Source organism: Hemicordylus capensis, chromosome 1, assembly GCF_027244095.1.
Source record: "Hemicordylus capensis ecotype Gifberg chromosome 1, rHemCap1.1.pri, whole genome shotgun sequence".
NCBI lineage: Eukaryota > Metazoa > Chordata > Lepidosauria > Squamata > Cordylidae > Hemicordylus > Hemicordylus capensis.
The window spans coordinates 51,247,812-51,270,003 of record NC_069657.1 but is presented as its reverse complement, the minus strand read 5'-3'; the positions used below and the strand labels follow the sequence as shown (position 1 = coordinate 51,270,003).

Below are 22,192 nucleotides of genomic sequence, written 5' to 3'. Positions count from 1 at the left end.
ACCACTATCTTTTTCACTCACTGAAAAAGATTGCGGTAGAAAATATATAGTCCCAATCTAGCTTGTGTGCACACATAATGGGCTTTTCAGGAAGACAATCAGCCAACAGTTTCAACGAAGTCTGCATAGATCAAAATACTGCTCTAATGAACGAAATACTAGAACTTGGCATTTAATCAAGGCTACCATTCCATTCTTAAAAACTTGTAAAATATATCTTCCAGGAAACAGACAAACTGAACATCGCTAATCTATACAAACAATGAACACTAGTTATCAGTCATATCTGAAAATGAGTGTGCTAAGACCATTTGGCAAAACACATTTTACATGACACAGCCATCTAACCATGGTTATAAATAAAATATACATTTTATTTTGCAATTTTACAGAGCATAATATTGTTTCTATACATGTCCTATATCTTCTGTATCATCACCTGAAATTTGCCTGCCAAAGAAGAAAAAGAAGTTTTAGAATATCAGTTTTATCTAGAAAAAGCAACTGTTTGAGTTCAATTACTTGGCTCTATACTATATTCCTTGAAAATACAGCTAGCTAGATTTAACCATACCAGATCTAGTCTTTGATAATCTGGTTTTTAGTTGGGTTCTGTTTGTTTTTAAGAAAAAGAGCAGTTTAAAGTTAGGTCTCGACATCAATGGATTAGTTACACATTCCGTAACAACTAGATTTTAGACATGTTTGACAGCATAAGTAGTATACACATTTGAAAGACAGGTTTTAAAGTGCAACAATCAGCATTTGTGTTAAAGTCTGCCAAACTGGGTTGGAATGCTCAGGATTATAGTCTTATGCCAATTCATTTTAACCCAAAGCCTTAACTCATCTCTGGAGATTGCATTATCACTTGGATATCAATGTTGTCTCAGATAAGACAATATAAACTAAGTCAGCTCTAGTTTATCTGTGGGAGGATGCAGAGTCTCAGCAGCCGCTCTTGCATTCCCCAAGCTGTAACCATATTTGGCTCACTTTAGTCATAAAAAGCCATCTCTGCATTATAACTTCAAAATATCAGTGGAGCTAGAGCAAAGTCTGGTCCAATAGATCTCCAGGTAGAAAAGTACAAAACAAGCATAATTGCCACCTTTCACATGTTTTCCCTATTGATCACCCTGCTTTTTACAATCAGTAATTTTCAGAATTTTGCAGGTGCTAATAATCCCTTCTCACTACTTATATATTATGAGTTACATTATGAGTTATATATTATGTACTGAACTGTTTGCTAAAGTAGAAGAGAGACAGTATATGCAACATGTACTTACATGCAGGCATTGCCGAGACTTCAGCAGTCACAATACTCTTTATTCCCAAGTTTGATAAAGCACCTCTGATTAATCCACAAGTAAATGCTAAATACTAAAAAAATAAAATTAGATCAATAATCAAAATGAAATTATGACATACAGCACACTAACTATGGAAAGTTCCAAGTTCACTAGATGCGAGGATTTAGGGATGAACAACAGATTGTGCATGTGCCCAGCCCTTCCATGGGTGGCACACTGTGCTGCATGAGAGTTGCCATTTCACAGGCATGGTCACTCTCACATGACAGAAGTTCTTTAAACCCATGCTTCTTGCTTACATTAGGAAACTGATATAACTTTGATGAAGAAAGTTAAATATTAAGTGTTTATTTTTTAAAAGCTGAATCATGTAGTACCTCAATCTACTTAAGAAATGGCTAAAGAGGACTATATTTCTGCTTTATGGTGTTGGGTCAGATCTTGTATACCATGCAAATAGACCCACGCCCCTCATATATCCACTGAATCATAAGATGACGTCTTTATTCATGCAAGAAATAGATACTAGATCCTTTAAGTAAATGTTTCAAGTGTAATCCTTTTATTCAAGCATGTACACAAAGATATGGCTCCAACAACCAATGTACGATTAATTGCACAGAGCTGCCAAGGTATGAAGTAGGTTTTCCATCTAATGTTTATCTGCCAAATTTGCAACAATCCAATTTCATATAGAGTACAAATGCAGTGTACAAATTATGCAATATGCACACAGGCCCTGGTCCATACAGGATATCCAGCCCATAGACATCATGTGCATGGAGGCGATGGAACCTGTGATCCAACCCCATGATCCCTCCCTTCAACAGACACACACAGTTAAAAGTTACAACTCAAAAAAGATTCTTGGATTTGAAACTATGATCATGATACATACTTTAGGGGCATGTTCCAAATACTGTTTTCCAGCAGACATCTGAGTCAGGAGGCGGAATTTGTTGTCCTGAAGCACATAGATTCCCTGCAGAAATGGATCACCATCGCCAGAATGTTTTTTTTAAATACAAAACTATTAGAATTGATTTTGTGTACATCCAAACTTTTTTGAATGCCCCAGGTTTATTTAATGGCAGCGTATCCAGGTAGGGCTAGGAGAACCCCAGCCTGAAACGGAGAAGCTGCAATACTCAGTGTCAGTGTCAGCAATACTGAGCAAGATGGCCAAGTGTATCCTAAACTATTGAGGATCATGAGAACGCACCCCCACACACACACACACACACACTCTCCACACACACTCTCTCTCTCCATACACACTCTCTCTCTGATCACCTCATCACTTTTGCTTCCACATCTACATCACAAGTACTCCCTAATCCATCTGATATCTGTTATCAGTGGCAATCAGTTCATCCACATGTAGGGAATTACCATATTTCTAGTGTGTGTGATGCAAAATGCACAGTGCATCTCCCAGCCTGCTTGTTGTCTTCCGTGCAGGAAAAAGAAATTCAGTTTGATCTCCCCTCTTACATTCTCCTTGGGTGAGGCCTGACCCTAAATATTGCCAATCGGAGTTGGCAATACCGAACTGTATGGACTACTGAACTCTGCAGACAGCAGCTTTGCAAGCTAAAAAATGTCAGTTAAATGATAGAGAAGGCGTCTCCCTAAAGCCATGGGGAGGTGGGAAGGGTTCATCATTCATGTTTTGCCAAGCAGAGTTAGTTTTGGCTTTTTGCCAAGCCTTGGTTTACATTTGGATGGGAGACCACATGTGAGTGCTGAAACATATTTCCCTAAAGGGAAGGGAGAGGAGAGCTGGTCTTGTGGTAGCAAGCATGACTTGTCCCCTTAGCTAAGCAGGGTCCACCCTGGTTGCATTTGAATGGGAGACCACATGTGAGCACTGTAAGATATTCCCCTCTGGGAAGAGCAGAAGGTTTCAGGTTCCTTCCCTGGCATTTCCAAGATAGGGCTGAGAGAGATTCCTGCCTGCAATCTTGGAGAAGCCGCTGCCAGGCTGTGAAGACAATACTGAGTATAAGGCAGCTTCCTATGTTCCTAACATTGCCTGTGGAAACTGTCAGTGAAGATGGAATAAATCACCATGTGGACGTATCCCTGCTCAAGGGGAGATTTAAGTACATGGGAAACTGTCCCTGATACTGCTGAAGCTCTTCCTTAATTTAGATCACAAGTTGGGGTCCCTTTCCCTCAACATGCTAGTTTCCTATGTGCTGAGAATTTTCTTAAAAGTTTGTTTATTTAATAGAGAAGAGCTTATCGTTATTTGCAGTTTAAAGTGGAACCATCAAGAAGGAGCTACTGATAGCATACAACAGCTTAGATCCCAATTAGTTTTATTGCACATAGGATCAGAGGCTCATACTGCACAGTAAACCACCTGTCTAGACAACAGGTATGCTCACTGCTTCTACGGCACTTTAAACCCCACCGGCAGAGCTTCTGAAGACAGGGAGGCTCCATGCCTACTAAGACGGGAAGGCAACATATGGCTCTCCAGATGCTGCTGAACTACAACTCCCATAACCCCCAGCTATAATAATGAGGATACACTCCTTAGTAGACACAGAGCCTCCCCGCTTTTCAAGCCATAGTGGAGGGTAGTGGCAGCTGGTGTGGGCATCGGCAGGCGGGGGGGGGGGGAGGCCCAGCACCCACTGCAGTGCGGGAATCGGTTCCACCACTCAGCTGGCCTCCGCCAGCTGAATGGTGGAGCTGATCCCCCACCACAGTGGGATCTTGCCGCACCCCGCCCCTGTGGTGCCCACCACTGGTGAAGGGGTTTAAACTGCCACAGAAATAGCAAGCATGCCTGTCACTTAAACCGGCAGCTCACCGATTGGTATGTGAGCCTCTGGGTTTAAATATAGTTATAGCATTCCTCTATGCAGCATGTTAGCACTGCTAGGCAGCATGGCTGACTACTGAATTTATAAAGCATTCTTACAGTATAAATACCTGATGGTTGGTCCGGAGGTTATCAATTTGCTTTTTGAATACGGTAGTCCAGAAATCTTTGCAGATAAATTTCATTATATCTAATTCATCTTTGAATCTGGCTGTATCTTTGGTAAATCTAGGAGAAAGCAACCCAAAACAAAGATGTCAAACTCCCCCCAATTTTATTATTATTATTTTTACATTTATATCCCACTCTTCCTCCAAGGAGCCCAGAGCGGTGTACTACATACTTGAGTTTCTTTTTCACAACAACCCTGTGAAGTAGGTTAGGCTGAGAGAGAAGTGACTGGTCCAGAGTCACCCAGCTAGTTTCATGGCTGAATGGGGATTTGAACTCAGGTCTCCCCGGTCCTAGTCCAGCACCCAGGGGGAGCCCCCCAGCTTATTTTGGAGAAGACAGGAATTTTGATAAAAACGGAAATATATACAATATACATTTCTGTATCAAATTTCAACTTACTTTACTGTTCCTAGTATATGATCTATGTACTAGGCCCATGCAAAGCTCCGACTGAAGCCAAATACTCTGCACAGCCCCCTGGCATTGCACAGAGGTGACTGTTCTCACTATGCAAGGATGAACTTTTCCTAGTGTTGCTGGGGCTAAGGGAAACAGCCCTTTTAGGCACCAGAGCCATCCTAGAAGGTATTCAAGGAGAACTGGGAAGCCTAATTCTTCCCAGCACTTTCTCCATAGAGCTTTACAGAGAACACTTTTGTTAAATTACATGCATCTGATTTTCATTATGTGTCCTATCCATACACCACATGTTATTGCAAGTCAGTTAACTAAGCGCATGCATCTTTTTCTCTAATCAAAGTTCCATTGCACTAATATATATTCTATTTTTACCTAGGGACCAAACTAGTTAATCGCATCATTGACTCTTGCACTTCACTTTTTAACATTTTAACTGTAAATAACAGCAGGGGATAATCAGGATCAAGACTGCAGCAAGGAAAGCTGTTTAGCCCTTTTCCTCATGCTGCAGTCTTAATAAAAATGCACCCTCACCCGAGATGCTATTATCTTTTTCTTTCTGAGTCTCATGTGATTAGCTGAATTCACAAGATGTTCCTAGAGGACTTTAGGAAAGGTGCTGGAGTAGTTCCTACTCTAAAGGCACCTAATGGTGCAGCGGGGAAGCAACTTGCCTAGGGAACAAGTGGTTGCTGGTTCGAATCCCTGCTGGTATGTTTCCAAGACTATGGGAAATGCCTATGTCGGGCAGCAGCGTACAGGAAGATGCTGAAAGGCATCATCTCATAATGATGATAATGATCATAAGGCAATGGTAAACCCCTCCTGTATTCTACCAAGAAACCACATGGCTCTGTGGTCACCAGGAGTTGACACTGACTCGATGGCACAATCTTTCCTTTCCAAAGGCAAAGGCTATATCAAGAGAAAAGTACAACATTCCACTTACCTTTCAATTAAACCCTGTCCTACTCTAAAGCCCATGTTTTCCAGCTTTGTGATGCATCGTCCATTTTCCTGGAAGGTACAAAAATGACAATCTTGTAGCAAATGTATAAACACACTCCACAAACTCCAGTAGCTTATACAAATCTTTTTAAAAGTATCTCCTTCCACAATTCTCTATTGCCTAATCAGTTTTGTGGTGTAACAGCAACAGTTGCCAGAAAAAAACTTAACATGGAAGCATTGTGCATTTGGGGCAAGAAACATGTATGCATTCCCCCCTTTATGCCAATAAAACTGTCAGCTGACATCCAGACTAAGTTACTCATTACGACTCAGAGGAATCAACCTAAAAGAGGACTTAATTTCAAGAGGACTACCATGGTTTGAGTTAGGAGGACAGTCACTCTTTGGAGGCCTGGCATTTGACCACTCCTGCATTTCCTTCAACACTTCTGCAAAGGCAGTAGAGATTTACTCTATTAGTATACCAAGGATCACTTCATGAGATGTATCCCTCCATTATTACAGTCATACTGTCTAGTAGTTCAACAAATAGAGTTCTCACTCATGCAAAGGGAAAGGGGTTATTCTTGACCCTTCCCCAGGGCATGGCAAGCAGGGTGACCACCCCAGGCCCCACTCTTTTAACCACCATTAGAATTAACTGGAAGGGGGCCCCACACTGTGATTTGCCCTGGGCCCCACACCCCGCCAGGGCTCTCTAAGGACAGCCCTGCCCCTCCCTCTCCCCTCCCCCACTTCTCTCTGCTGCCCTTTGGATCCCCCCACCTCCTGCCAAATCTGCTCTTGAGGTTCCACCAACCCTCAGAGACATATTTTAAGGGGGCTGCAAGAGAATCAGTTAAAAAAAAATACCCCTTGTGCAAGTGAAACATCTTCTCTTTATAGATCTACTAGTCAGGATACAGTCTGTTACTGAAGGCTCTTCGCAGCCAACTGTATGACAATCATTTACTTGTTGGAGCAGCCTGTCCTCAATTGACATACCTGCACTGCAAAAGTGAAACCATTTCCTACAAATTGTCACACACTACTAATATGTATATACGGCTTTTCAGCAAAAGTTCCCAAAGTGGTTTGCATAGATATAAAGAAATAAAATGGCTCCCTGTCCACAAAGAACTCACCATTTTAAAAAGAAACATAAGCTAGATACCAGCAATAGCCACTGAAAGGATGCTGTGCTGGGGATAGATATGGCAGGTACAACAACAACAACAAAATAAAGAGAGTCACCACTTTTAAAAGGTGCCTCTTTGCTCAGTAAGCAGGGAAGCCAGCCTCATTTGGTGGCCTTCTGGGCATTGCCTCCAGGAGCAGTACACAATAGTTTCTGACATTCAGATTACAGTGTAGTCTAGCAAAAGCAGAAGTGACAGGGAAGCTTACAAGAACAAGAATCAAGGAATCAGTTTACTGGTAAAATAAAGCCATATGGCTGTAGGAAAACCTCTCCCCCCACAAAAAAAGAGAATTCTATATGAATAAAAATAGAAATGGAGCCCCTGCCTGTGCAATCAGAGGGACTAATTGCTAACCAGTTATTAAATCTTCCCCATTCCCACTATCCAAGCTGCCCAGTTACTCTGCATGTTCAGAGCCACAGAGAACAATAAACACGGTCAAGGAGACCTCTAGTAATCACTAGACGTGCCAATCACGAAGCCTATCTGGAGGACTGATTACGAGGTCCGACCTGCTGGGCCATCGTCGTCGATGCCAAGAAGAAACACCTGCATCACGCACTCCCAACAGATCACCCAGCGGTGGAGAGAGGCAGGCAGGCAGGCAGCTTGGGGCAGCAGATTTTCTGAAATAAGAGCCGTCCATTATGGCGAGGGGGTGGGGAGGACTTAGAGAAGCTTCATCACAACAACCGAGAGGGACCCTCCTCAGCCCAGAGCTTGTGCTGTCACCGCAGCCCGCAGGAGATCCGCCTTTCCTCCCTACAGCAGGGAGGCAGCGCCAGACTCCTTCCTCCCAAGGAGCAACCCTCACTCACCCCGTCGCCCTGCTCCGCGGCGCGGTACAGCCCAGACACCATCTCGTTGTGCAACAACAGGAAGAGCGCCTCGTCCGCCATCTCCGATTTGTTCATGCCGGGCTGCTCCCGGGCGGCTGGAGAAAAAGCGCAAGGCTCACCTCTCTCTCTCTTCCTCCCTCTTGTCCCGAACAAGGCCAATCTAATGCCCCCTTAAATCCCGAGGCGGAGCTGTCAAGGCAACCGGCGGCCGCGGAGGTTTCTGGGGCGGAGCTCCCGCCAGTCCCCGCCTTAGTTGTTCCGTAGTCCCGGAATATGAGAGGAGGAGGAGCCTTTAGGAAGCTGCCTGGGCTGGGAGGAGTGCTGGGTGTGCGCAGCAGCGAGGAGAAGAGGAGGTGCTTTGGTTCGCCGTCCTGTGCGCGCTTGTGGGAATAAGCCCCAATAATGAATACACACTGGGGCTTGCTCAGAGACACGGAGAGAATTGGGGGCTGCGTGCTGTGTAATCAAGCCTGTGGTTGGCTTTGTGGACGCAAAAGCCCTGAAGTCATCTCTCGTGCAGCTCGAGCCCGTCTAGCTCAATGCGACTTACTCCCAAGGTACATAGCATAGGAAGATTCACGTGGCTTACGTTAGGGCCGCCGGATCCTAGGCAGAGACAGAAGCGCCTAAAACCATCGTGATGAGCGGACAGACTAATATAGCGTTTGCTAGTCAGCCGGTATGATGTACTGAGTACAAGTGAGCTATGACGAATTGCAAAAGTCGTCCTTTCTATTGTTACGTCCGCCACGCGCTCACCATTCTTCTAGGGTCCCAGCCTCATTCTGCATTATGGAAAGACAATCATGATCTACCTCAAAGAAGGCTTGTGTGTGCAACATTACGATAAGATAATGCATGTAATTTTATATGTATATAAATAAACGTTAAAGATTGTAGTGATTTGTAACAGGATACTTCCATATTAAGACCACAGATCAAGCCAGCGTGGTGTTGTGGTTAGAGGGCTGGACTAGGACCGGGGAGACCTGAGTTCAAATCCCCATTCAGCCATGAAACTAGCTGGGTGACTCTGGGCCAGCCACTTCTCTCTCAGCCTAACCTACTTCACAGGGTTGTTGTGAACCAGAAACTCAAGTATGTACTACACTGCTCTGGGCTCCTTGGAGGAAGAGTGGGATATAAATGTAAAAATAATAATAATAATAATAATAATAATAATAAAGAGTAGACAGATGGTGAATCAAAATCTACAAGTAGATTTCAAGGCGTGCTAACTCCTTGTTTAATAGCAACAATAACAATGCCCCCCCTCCACTGGAATTAGGCTGCTGAAACGAAGAAAACTGGGAGTGGGGAAGAAATCCAGGAATGTATTTGTATGTGAAATAACTGCTAGTCCTGACACTGAAAACATTCCTGAACTAAGCATAGGCACTGAGGCATCCTTTCCCTTCCTTCTAAGTGTTGGTCTGCCCCCTTGAGCCACTATTTTGGACCTGACTCCAGTTGGTGGACCTTGGAGTTTTAGATTTAAAAAAACCACAGGAGATCCCACAAGCCAGAAGTCTGCTCACCTCTGCTGCAGATGATTAAGTCTCTATCAAATAAATAACATACACTATATGTTTCATTTGCATCTTACTCATCCTCTGAGGAGCTCAGCTCAGAGCAGTGTATGGAATTCTAACCTGGCAATTACTGTCAGCACACTTCAGCACTCTGCATTAGATCGGGTGGCTAGTACTATACATAGAATTGTAGCCATGTGGCAAACAATTGTGGGGTAAACAATAAATCAAATAGTCATTTCCTTGATACTGCAGTCATGTCATCCACCAAGTGCAGAAAGGATCACACAGAAGTCTCCTTGTACTGGCATAGCAAAGCAAATTAATGTTTGCATTCACACAGTGAACTATACATTGACTTGGCCAACACAAGACTTTTAGGCTGCACAACTATGCCCACTACAGTTACCTGTTTAGCACAAAGACAGAAGTGACTGAAGTGGAAAGGATGGAGGAGTGAACGACTTACTTGGCATGCTATTCTCCATCATCACATAATTTAGAATGATTTTTTAGTTGGCACAATGCTGTACAAACAAGTGTTTGTTCAATCACACCAATATAGCAAAGCAGAGCCTCAGTGAACACACACACCACATCAGGGGCGTAACTATAACAGGGCAAGGGGAGACAGTTGTCTGGGGGCCCACTGCCTTGGGGGGCCCCCAGAGGCAAGTCACATGACTGACTCTCCCAGCTGCACACCCACCCAGGCTTCCTTCAGTTGTATTCATCCTCCAAACTTGATGTGCGTGTTAAGACCTGGAGCTACCAGAACAGCATGTCTTTCTCTAGTACCATCAAAAGACTTGCATCGTCCACAATTTACAAAATCTTTTAAAAAATAATTTAGGATGATGTTCTATTGTGGCACATAGGTTATATATATATGTATATGTGTGTGTATGTATATATAGGGGGGCATTTTAAAATCTTGTCTCTGGACCCACTCCAACCTTGCTATGCCCCTGCACCACATTAATGGCAGGCTTACAACTAGTCCAACAGCAAAGTATGAGGCCCATATGAATGGATGATTGGAACACAGCTCACAGATTACTCTGGACCAGTCACTTCTCTCTCAGCCTAACCTACTTCACAGGGTTGCTGTGAGGAGAAACCTAAGTATATAGTACACCACTCTAATCTTCCATTTAGGTGATATACTACTTTCTTTTTTGACAGGTCCACTGGTCTTATATCCGAGCTGTTGTGTTATTGTTGCTGCACTGTACATTAGTTGGTTTGTTTCTTGCAAATTATTTGTTGTTATTTCTGCAAGTGCAGCATTGACGTCAAAGAAGATTAGCAGATATGAAGCCAGAATTACATAACACAAGCAGAATCTCCAATTCCAGTCGAATCAGAAACGTTTCTACCAAAGCATAGAAGGAGAAACTGCAAGAAACCTAGAAACACCAAATAAAGAAGAAACAGTGCAATTCTTGGGGAAATTATGGGACAATCGAATAGATTATAATAAAAAAGCAGGCTGGAGGAAAGAGGTCAAAAAATGTAACCAACAAATGCAAGATCTAATAATAACACCAGAATTAATCAGTGAAAGAGCAAAGAAAATTAAAAATTGGACTGCTCCAGGCGACGATGAACTGCATGGCTTTTGGCTTAAACACCTAACAAGCCTTCATAAACAACTATCAAAACAGTTCAATCACATTTTGCAAGGAGGTGATATTGAACAATGGCTAACAACTGGGGAAACTCATCTCATAATGAAAGACCCAGCAAAAGGTGCAGTCCCAAGTAATTATAGACCGATAACCTGCCTGCCAACCATGTTCAAATTATTAACTGGAATAATAGCATGTGAAGTGATGCAGCACTTAACTAACAAACAGCTTCCAGTTGAACAGAAAGGAAATTGCCCAAACACCAGAGGCACAAAAGACCAGCTGCTGAGTGACAAAATGATTTTAGAAAATTACAAGAGAAGAAAAACAAATCTAAGTGTTGCATGGATTGACTACAAGAAAGCCTTCGATTCATTGCCTCACACGTGGATACTAAAATGTTTAGAAACAACTGGTGTCAGCAAAAACATTCGGATATTTATAAAAAAAAGCAATGAGCATGTGGAGTACACAGTTAACAATCAATGGCGAGACACTTGGACAGGTTAGCATTAGAAGAGGCATTTTCCAAGGGGACTCACTATCCCCTCTGTTGTTTGTAATCGCCATGACCCCACTTTCACAAATACTAAACAAAACAGGCCTCGGATACCAAACATCTAAAACATCAAGTAAAATAAACATCTGCTGTACATGGACGATCTGAAGCTGTATGGAAAGTCCCAGTCAGAAACTGAATCACTGCTAAACACTGTCCGTATATTCAGTAGCAATATAGCAATGGAGTTTGCACTAGACAAGTGTGTTGCATTAATAATGAACAGAGGGAAAATAACAAAAACAGAAGGAATAGAACTGTCCAATGGAAGCAACATCAAGAACCTGGAAGAGAAAGAACATTACAAATTCTTGGGTATTCTCCAGGCTGATAACATCACACACACTGAAGTTAAAAGAAAAATTGGACGTGAATATATCAGGAGAGTTAGAAAAATCCTCAAGTCCAAACTCAATGGGGGGAACACCATACACGCCATAAACACCAGGGCTATACCTGTTATCAGATACACTGCAGGAATAATAGACTGGACCCAGGCAGAGCTAGAGACGCTAGATCATAAAACCAGGAAAATCATGACCATCAATCATGCTCTGCACCCCCGCAGTGATGTAGATAGGCTATACCTCCCTCGCAGCTCAGGTGGAAGAGGAATGTTGCAAGTCCATCAAACAGCAGAGGAGAAGAAAAGAGGCCTTGAAGAATATATCAAGGACAGTGAAGAAGATGCACTTAAAATGGTCAATAACACGAAACTATTCCACACCAATGAAACAAAGCAGGCCTACAAGAAAGAACAAGTCAAGAACCGAGCAGAAAAATGGAGAAATAAGCCACTACATGGTCAATATTTGCACAATATAAGTGGAAAATCAGACATCACCAAGACCTGGCAATGGCTTAAGAATGACAACTTGAAGAAAGAAACAGAGGGTTTAATACTGGCTGCACAAGAACAGGCTCTAAGAACAAATGCAATAAGAGCAAAAGTAGAAAAGTCAACAACAAACAGCAAGTGCCGCCTTTGTAAAGAAGCAGATGAAACGGTGGACCACTTAATCAGCTGTTGGAAAAAGATCGCACAGACTGACTACAAACAAAGGCATGACAAGGTAGCAGGGATGATACACTGGAACATCTGCAAAAAATATAAGCTACCTGTAGCCAAAAATTGGTGGGACCATAAAACTGAAAAAGTTGAAGAAAATGAAGATGTAAAAATATTATGGGACTTCCGACTACAAACAGACAAACATCTGCCACACAATACACTAGATATAACTGTAGTCGAGAAGAAAGAAAAGCAAGTTAAAATAATCAACATAGCAATACCAGGCGATAGCAGAATAGAAGAAAAATAAATAGAAAAAATCACCAAATACAAAGATCTACAAATTGATATTGAAAGACTGGCAGAAGACCAAAATAATCCCAGTGTTCATTGGCGCCCTGGGTGCAGTTCCAAAAGACCTTGAAGAGCACTTCAACACCATAGGGGCCACAGAAACCACCATCAGCCAATTACAAAAAGCAACTTTACTGGGAACAGCCTATATTCTGCGATGATGTCTATAGCAACAGCAACAACACTGACAATAAAATTCAGCCATCCCAGGTTCTTGGGAAGGACTTGATGTCTGGCTAAAACAAACCAGTCAATAACACCTGTCTGACTGTGTAAATAAATAAATAATAAAAGCTTGCAATATCCCCTTTCTTTTGGAGTGGGGACAAATGGCTATTTCCAGCCATGCAGTCATTATGTTGTTGCTTGCATGAGTAATGCTTGCCATACATGCACAGTTGCAAAGAGTGCTGTCTATGATTATGCCATAGTTGGCAGAGTAGCTGAATAACAGTCACAGGTTATGTGTGGAAATAGTTGATACTACTCCTGAAATGATTATTTCTACATTATTTCTGTCATTGAATTGCTATTGCCTACAAACACTATTGCCCATAACACAGTGCAACTGCAGCTGTTGTGGCCAGACAAGAGGATCAGTTTGAATGGCAATCAGATCACAATTATAAAAACAAAAGTTGTTAGAAATAAAATACTTGTTTAGTAAAGCAACTTGGATTTGTAATGCTCTGAATATACCCATGATATTCTACAAGACTCTGCTATTCTGAATTTAAGGGCTACATCTTCACAGCAAAAGGCATCCCTTAGAAAAGAGTGGCAGACAGCAACAGTGTGAATCAGAGGGTAAAAGGGCTCATATGTCTGGTGCTTCCCATGCACAGTCACTAGGCGTATTTGTCCATGGGTACTAATGTCCTGGTTGTTGGAGGAGTTATAGTTGCTGTGAGTTGCACAGAGCATCATGCTTGGGGTGGGGGGTCATCACTGCACTCTCCTGAAGTGAAATATACTATTACTAGTGGGCCCGGGCGCAGAACATCTGCGCGGGCGGGCCGAGTCCCGCCGCCACCAACGCCGGGCCGGGCCGGGCCGCCCCCACCGCCTCACATCTGCGGCCGGGCTGGGGCCCGCCGCTGCCGCGGCCTGGCCCCCACCGCAGGCCGAGTGCCGCCGCAGCTGCTGCCGCCAGCGGGCACTCCTGGGTGCGCCAGCCAATCAGGCGCCCCCGCAGCCCAGCCAATCAGCTGGGCTGCCGGGACGCATTTTTCCCTGGCACACCCAGGAGAATTAAATATATAGATTGCAGGTTTTGTGGTCTGGAAATGAATGGGGCTTCCAATGAAACCAACGGAACTACTCAGGAGTAAGATGTCCTATTTGTGAATAAAGTTTCATGATTCAGAATGAGGGTTAAATCTTTGGTGTGGACAAATTCAGAATTTGTACTCAATATATCAGTAAAAAAAGATAAAGGAGACAAAAAGAAGTTTTGTGGAAAGTTGATTTTTTAAACATAAATATCATTTATTGCAAGGGTTCTCAAAGCTGTGTCTCCTGATGTTCTTGAAGTACAATTTCTATCACCCCCAACTACAATGTCCCTTGGCAATTATGGCTGATGATGGGAGTTGTAGTAGTCCAACATCTGGGGAGCTGAATGTGAGAACCCCTATTTTAAAGATATTTTTATGATATCTGAAATATCTAGCAAGTGACTCCTGCTGGATGCCCAGACAAAAACGCTCCAGGATCTCTTGGCCAATCCACCATAGAGAAATATTCCTTCATGACCCCAAAAGTGACCGTCGGGGTTACCCTGGGCATGTGAGCAAGAACCATAAGCAAGTGCTCCCTCAGCCGCTTTCCCACTACAATGGCTGACGGGTGTCCTGCAGGTTGTATAATTGCTGTCCTTCATAGAAAATCACCATGCAGAGAGAGCAGATGAAGAAGACGTCAACAAAAGTTCCCAAAGCAATTTGATTGATTGATTGATTGATTGATTGATTAAGTGCCATTAAGTCGGTGTCAAAAGCCCCACAGGAGGGATGCCACGCCCTTCTTCAGACTCCACAGGGCCACACAGGCAACCAGGTAACATGGCATCCCAACAAGGGCCTTTCTAAAATTTTCTAAATTTAGAAAAAATTTAAATCTAAATCTTATCTAAATCTTTCTAAATCTTATTTCAACAGGGAGCATATTCCAAAGCCCTGAGGCAGCCACAGAGAAGGCCCAGTCCCGAGTCGCCACAAAACAAGCCGATGGCAGCCGTAACCGGACCTCCCTACATCATCTTAATAGGTGGCTTGGTTCATGACAAAAAGGCACTCTCAAGTACCCTGGACCCAAGCCATTAATGGATTTATAGGTAATAGCCAGCACTTCATATTTCGCTCAGAAATATACTGGCGGCCAGTGCAGTTTGCATGGTTCTTTCAGAATCTGTGTTATCCCAGCGACCAGTCTGGCTGCTGCATTCTATACCAATTGTCATTTCCAGACGACTTACAAAGGCAGCCCTACGTAAAGTGCATTACAGTAGTCAAGCCTGGAGATTACCAGCATATGCACCACTGTTTTAAGGAGATTTACCTCCAGAAAATGGTGTAGCTGATGTATTGGTCAAAACTGATTAAAAGCGCTCCTGGCCACTGCCTCAACCTGAAAAACCAGAGAGATTCCTGAATCCAGGAGCACTCCCAAGCATGGGCGGAACTATAATCGGGCAAGGGAAGACAGTTGTCTGGGGGCCCCACTGCTTCAAAGGGCCCTCCAGAGACATGTCACATGACTCCCCATTGCCCACCTGCCCAGCCCCAAGGCCCCTCAGCCACTTGCCCTGTTCACCCTCTCTCCTGCTTGCCCTCCTGGCTGGCAATCTAAGCAGCCTACAAGCTGCTAGAGCTCCTTCTCTCTCTGCCTCTCAGCTGATTGGCGGGTGGGTGGGGCTTCCAGAGAAGCCTCCATGCAGATCTCCCTGAAACCTGAACTCAAGTGCCGGCAGGCCCCAAAGAAGGAAGGAAGGAGGCCGGCAGAGTGATCAGCACTGGCTGCCCTTATCCACCACAGTAATTGAGATAGAATGTGAATTCCTTTTTGTGGTTACCCCCTGCCATATATAGGGACCTACTTGCTTGCTGTAGGGCTTTGATATGGATGAGGGGAGAGACTGAGAAGTCTCTGAATATTTAATTTGAAACAGACTGGAAAACTTGCTGAGTTGTTGTTGTTGTTTTTTTAACTATCTAAAAAGTCCTATAAGTGGCTTGTTTCATGGCAGAAAATTACAAAAACTTCTGTAACAAACAATGTTTTATTTATTTATTTATTCATTCATTCATTCATTCATTCATTCATTCATTCATTCATTCATAAATGCACTTATGTTTAAGTTGTTTTGCAACCCAGAAGGTCTGAGTGAGAACTGTGAAACATGTGTTGTGTTTTTATTTTATTGTATTTTTCTTTAGAAATGCCACACTGGTTAGGCATGTCCAAAAACCTCACTCACAATATTTACACTGTATGTCATCAGTCAGTATGTAATGATATGAAATGTTAAGGAGATCCTGCACATGCTGATTTGAGAATGACTTTTAGGACAGAGGGCGTTACTTCAGGAGCTCCTTGAGCCCTGGCATGTCTCATCTATCTTAACATTTTACCAAGAAGAGACAGATTCCTCATTCTCCCTCGCCCCCGCTCTTTTTCTCCTGAGGAATGGTGCTAATTCTTACTCTTTTCTCTATTTCTCCCCACCTATATTCCTTGCTTCAGTGGGACTTACTGGTCTCCTATAGGGAGCAAAATATGCTGGGAGCACAAATTAGTTTGGTTTGGTTTACATCCCTGAGCATGTGCAAGCCTATATGCTGCATTTACAAGGGAAGGATCTCAAACAGTTGAATGCAATGGAGTTTATTTTTAAGTAGACATGCTTTCCTTGCTAGTAAGTCCTTTAGGTTTCAGTGAAATGTACTTCCAGCTAAATGTGGTTAGATTTGCTACCTGAGGCTGCAATTCTCCACACACTTACCTGGGACTTTTACACACAGCAGGCTTTACTGCAAGTTTACTGGGAGGCTTTACTGCGAAACTGAAGTTGTCCCAAAGAACCAACACAAAATAGTGATTTTTTTTTTTACTCCAGATATAAATCAGGCTACACTCTTAACGAGCAGTGAAAAACCTGAATTGCGTGTGAACTGCTCCCCAATAACTCGCAGGGACTTCAGGGTAAATCTGGGCAACATGTGAATGCAGCACCTCCATTCCAGAGGAGATATGTGCTAAAGGGCTTTAAAAGCCCCATGTGAAAAACCTCCCGGAATCAAACTTTACTGAATTTGTTCAGAATTCTGAGAAAACATACATAGGCTCACACTGCATGGTTGCAAGTCTCCTTTGCTAATCTGCAGCGAGGGGCCCATTTAATAATTAGTGTTTCTAGTGTATTCAGTGTATATCACTATATATTGTGAAGTGTGCATGTGTGTATTCAGTGAAATGTATTTCCAGGCAGCATACTTATTTTGAAATATCAAACTTAAATCCTTGGGGGTCTGGGGTGTGTGGAGGCCCTGGACTTTGAGTGGGGGGCCCATTTTAAAATATCATCTCTGGGCCCAGTTCAACCTTGCTGCGCCCCTGCTCCCAAGCTACGTATCCAATCTTTCTAGGGGAGTGTAACCTCATCTAGGACTGGCAGATCTAAGCCATCTCTCAAGTTCCAATCCCCCACATTTGGATTCAATTTCTATCTCTCATCCAGCCCATTACTGCCTCCAGGAAGAAGTAAGCTCTTTATTTAGCAATAAAGGACTTACTTCTTAAGGGTTTATTTTCACACTGATGATGTTTCACACGTCCTGAAGCAAAGCAACAATTTTGATATTCCTATCTCATACCAGACTTTTTGTTATGAGGTTGTTTATTCCTTAGCTTGTGGGTGTTGGAAGTGAAGGACTATGCGCTGCCTCTTGTCTCAATGACATAGGAAGACAGACTAGTGAGTCAGAGGGCTAGAGGGTCAAGACATTGGTCATCCCTTCTCTACTACTTTGACACTATCCCTTTGATATGTAGATTGCTAATTTCAGGGACTTCCTTCCTGCCTCTTCCCTTTTCTTCCCTTCCTTCTCCCTTGCAACCTACAAGCTCCTCTCTCCCTGCACTATGTGTGCAGAGATGCAGAATCCCTCTGCATCCAGCTAGATAGATAGATTAGAGATCCTATCTCCTCACTTTCCTATCTAGAATGGAGTTTTCTAATAAATAATCCTTACATTGATTTGAAACTATGAACTGGCTCCAAGTAATTTTACTCTCAGCATACTCACATGCCTAACCAAATTCCGCTGTGTTGTGCCTCTGTACACTCTGCTATGATGAAAAAGGGTTTCACTTACCATAGAGAATTCCCAACAGTGGGAAACCATTAATTGCTTTATGCTTTTCAAGCCAAGCCATTTCCGGCAAAGAAAGATTGCCCGCCCCCCCGGTTCTCTACCCAAGTCTGTTCCCATGCAAGACAAAGGTGTATTTTTACGTACCTTGGAGAAGTATCTCTTTTTCTCTTGAGAGAACAAATTGTAGTTCCTTGTAAACTGCAAAATTACCTTGCACTCTGCAAAACAGTAATAAAAATGGTCAGATCAATGCTTAATCATCATATAAGTCTTCTATGATTGGTTTGAAAAGGCCAGTAGGCCAGAAAAGAAACCAAGTAGCCATTTTCTTTGGCAAGAAAGGACTTACCTCTTAAGGACATACCTCCATGTCTGTGATGAAACAGTGCGATAATGTATATCATAGAACTTTTTGTTATGAGTTTGTTGCATTCTTAAAGTGATTGAAAATTATGCATTACAAGACAAGCCATTTTCTGCTAATAAAGCACATTGTGATGGTGTTGCCCTCATTCTCCAGGACAAAAACCAAATGGCTACTTTATTTAGTAATAAAGGACTCACCTCTGTGCTGGTGATGTTAATATCTGAAGTTTTTCACTTCCCTTTTTCAAGCGGCGCCATCCCCCACCCACCCCGACTTCCAGCCGGATGTCTGGGGCTGCACAGGCCTTGAGGGAGGGGGCAAATTCTGCCATGGATGTCCCCCTGCCACTGATCTGCCTGTGCCATGCCAGGTGGCTGAGCACAAGTTGTGCCGCACACAACGGGCAGTGATTGCTGAGTGCTGCTCCCAACCTCCTGCCAGTCACCCAATCTGCTCAGGCACGGCGGTGGGGCCTGGCCAGGCTGAGAAGGCTGCAAAGCCGCAGCCAACAGCAGCTTCTGTGGCCCAGCCATTCCAGCGCCTGTGGCACTGTGCATACATCAGCATCAGAGTCCATGCCGACTGGGTCCTCTCCTCCCCAGCAGTAGCATGAGCCACGTGGTGCAGCACCAGCAGCATGAACTAGGGAGGAGGTGAGTGACAGCTCTCTGAGCAGAGCGAGATGAGTAAAGCAGCACTGCCAGCAGCAGCTACCATGAGACCAGGGGCCCCAACAAGAGCAGTCGAGATAAGAGTCTGAGAGGCAGGCAGCCACTGACTAACTTTTCTGCTTAGAGGCTGAGTCTTCAGAGGTCCCCAAGCAGTGCCAGCCGGTCACACAACACACAGACAGACACACACACATCCAGACCAGCAAGAAAGAAAACCAGTCCAAAGAAAGAGTACTACTACTAAACTGAATAAGTCAAGTGCTGGCTATCCATTTGTGGTGTAGGGGAAGGAAGCAGCTATTGGGGGGAAGCGGGTAGAATAAAACCCTGGCAAAATCCGTGTGTCTGGTCTGAAGTGCTTTCTGAATCTGTTCACGCATGGGGCTGTTTGGATCCCAGGCACAGAAGGTATTTATTGAAGCGCTTTAATGTCCTCCAGATCCCGAGAGATCTGGTGCTTCAACTTGTATTGCCTGTTTTCTTGTTGCTCTGGTAGTGGGAAGAGGTGGGGATGACTGGTACTCAGTCCCAGCTTCTTTTCAAACCCCTTCCCCATCAAAAATATAAACCTGTGAAATGGCTGGTGAGCAGTATTCCCTCTAAGGCATGTGCATACGCTCACACATTTTTTTTATGTCCACTTAGTTAATTTTAGATCCCGCTCAGGTTTAATCAGGAAGGTCCCACTCTGAATGCATGTGTGCACACACTGCCTTGATACTGTTGCCCAGAACATAACTAATTCAGCACACAGATGAAATAAATTAGAGAGAACACTGCTGGTGAATAAACAAAATAAATTTACACATCTGGAAACATTATTGTGCAGTACTAGGAAAAGATTGTGTGGTAGAAAATAGAAACTAGGTTTTAGGGTACCTGGAAACATGGGAATTCAATAAGGAGCAGAGTCATAGAAATAGATGTGAAAAAAGGAAACAATACTGGTTTCTGGTTAATTTAATTTTTACTGTTAATCATGTTAAATACTCTGTGTGTCACGGTGTGTGTACCTAGGGGGATGATGCTTATCTTGCCAGGGGTTGGGGTGCAAAGGCCATTAGGTCCAGGCTCTAAAATTACCTAGCTGCTCCTCTGCCCTTTTCTGAAACAGTACAAGTTACATTCCTTACCTTGCATCATTCCTTGTGTCACCATGTTTGTTATGAATTTATTTTCTTAAACTTGGTGGAATCTATGATGTTTGTAGCTGTACCCAGATGATCCCCAAAACGGTTTGTCTTATTGTTTTCCTTTTGTCTGTAGTTTCCTGTTCAAGCTGGTCTGTGTGAAGATACTTTGTCAGGCTGTGTAGCATCTGTTCCCCTACCATCTTTAGAATTAAGTGTTGGCAAAGCTTATTTACGGAGCCAAAGAAAGGAAGTTAAAGATTTGGCATTTAGAGATGCTAAAATACTTGCCTCATCTGCTGGATCTCTAGGTTTCAAACCACCTCCAGCCATTAAAAATTCTTGTTCTGCAGCCAAAAGATACTTCTTATCTGGCAGCCTTACCACTCATTTGTATATTTAAAAGGAGCACAGCTGTTTTGTCATTATTATCCCATCTATTATTGTGATAGGAGGAGGAGAACCAACCTGCCCCTGTGAGATGCTGCTTCTTCTGCATCCTCCACACCTTGATGGCCAAAGCTTGATGATGGAGCTTTAGCCATCACCAAGGAGACAATCACATCATAATAGAGAAACTACAGGCAATGTCATAATTGCCACCTGCAGAGGTGGGGACAAAGTGTCATCCTTCAGGACTGGAGTGAAATATAGCTGGTGGGCACCTATCTGCACTCCATGTTTTATACCAGTCCTATTCTGGGAGTTCTAGTTTGGAGAGAGTGCTGATAATTATCAGAGCCATTAATGTTTTTGAGTTTCCCATGGATTCCTATGGGGAAAATATCTGATGGGGCCCATGTTCAAATTTTTCACACAGAAGCTTCAGAACTTCTTACACCACTTGTAAAATATGGACTCTATGGGAATGGTTGCCACTGTTCCTGAATGTATTCTTCTCTTTTCTGTAGTTACCAATCAGACGGTAACTTTGTCAAGGCACAGATTTCAGGGGCCCACAAAATCTGCAGGGATGTAGACCTGACCATGGATTCCAGAATGCTGTGAGAGATTTCTGTAGTCACAAGATCACTGGCGTTGTGGATAATTAAAATGTGCAAATGCCTGGGACCCACACAATATCTTTGCTCTCTGACAGCCTCTTATTTGACAACAGAGTTGTGACTTTACTGACACCTTTTGCAGAAACTATAGGCAAGACAGCTAGCATACTTGTGACAGAAAACTCAAGATCATTCCGACCAAACACACCTTTGAAAGCCTATTCTGTGGCAGTGACAGGGCAGAGAGGACGTTAATACTACTGACCAGAGGAGAGCTGGTCTTGTGGTAGCAAGCATGACTTGTCCCCATAGCTAAGCAGGATCTGCCCTGGTTGCATCTGAATGGGAGACTTGATGTGTGAGCACTGCAAGATATTCTCCTCAGGGGATGAAGCTGCTCTGGGAAGAGCAGAAGGTTTCAAGTTCCCTCCCTGGCTTCTCCAAGATAGGGCTGAGAGAGATTCCTGCCTGCAACCTTGGAGAAGCCACTGCCAGTCTGTGAAGACAATACTGAGCTAGATATAGACCAATGGTCTGACTCAGTATATGGCAGTTTCCTATGTTCCTACTGCCTTAACAATTTCATTTCCTTTTGGCCCCACTGTGTACATTTCCCTTGTCTTTATCCACTTCAATACTCAATCCTGTAAGCCTGACTCAGTTGCATAGAAGGCAAGGGCAAAAGAGCCAGAGTTATTCAGTCTGACTTAATTCTGTTTTATACTATTTATTTCAGCTTGTCATTTTTGCATCCTTTTATTAGGTTTAACTCAGAAATAAGCTTCGTGTTCAGTCAAGTGATTATTATTACTAGGTAAG

At 43.4% G+C, this 22,192-nt stretch overlaps 1 protein-coding gene across 5 annotated transcripts; it reads right to left on the bottom strand.

Moving 5' to 3' along the window:
- Positions 1-353: 353 nt before the first annotated feature.
- Positions 354-20,883, bottom strand: TRAPPC6B (trafficking protein particle complex subunit 6B). 5 transcript variants are annotated; one of them, XM_053287455.1, is made up of 7 exons: positions 20,838-20,883; positions 18,346-18,419; positions 5,696-5,763; positions 4,263-4,380; positions 2,215-2,298; positions 1,293-1,386; positions 354-450 (listed from the first exon to the last, which is right to left on the bottom strand). In XM_053287455.1, exons 1-7 carry the CDS (start codon positions 20,866-20,868, stop codon positions 419-421), a joined length of 501 nt encoding a protein of 166 aa, XP_053143430.1. In that variant the 5' UTR covers positions 20,869-20,883; the 3' UTR covers positions 354-418. The 5 variants fall into 5 exon arrangements, with proteins under 5 accessions (XP_053143430.1, XP_053143431.1, XP_053143433.1 ...); XM_053287456.1 differs by lacking the exon at positions 20,838-20,883 and adding an exon at positions 20,373-20,412; XM_053287458.1 differs by lacking the exons at positions 18,346-18,419; positions 20,838-20,883 and adding an exon at positions 8,328-8,382.
- Positions 20,884-22,192: the final 1,309 nt, after the last annotated feature.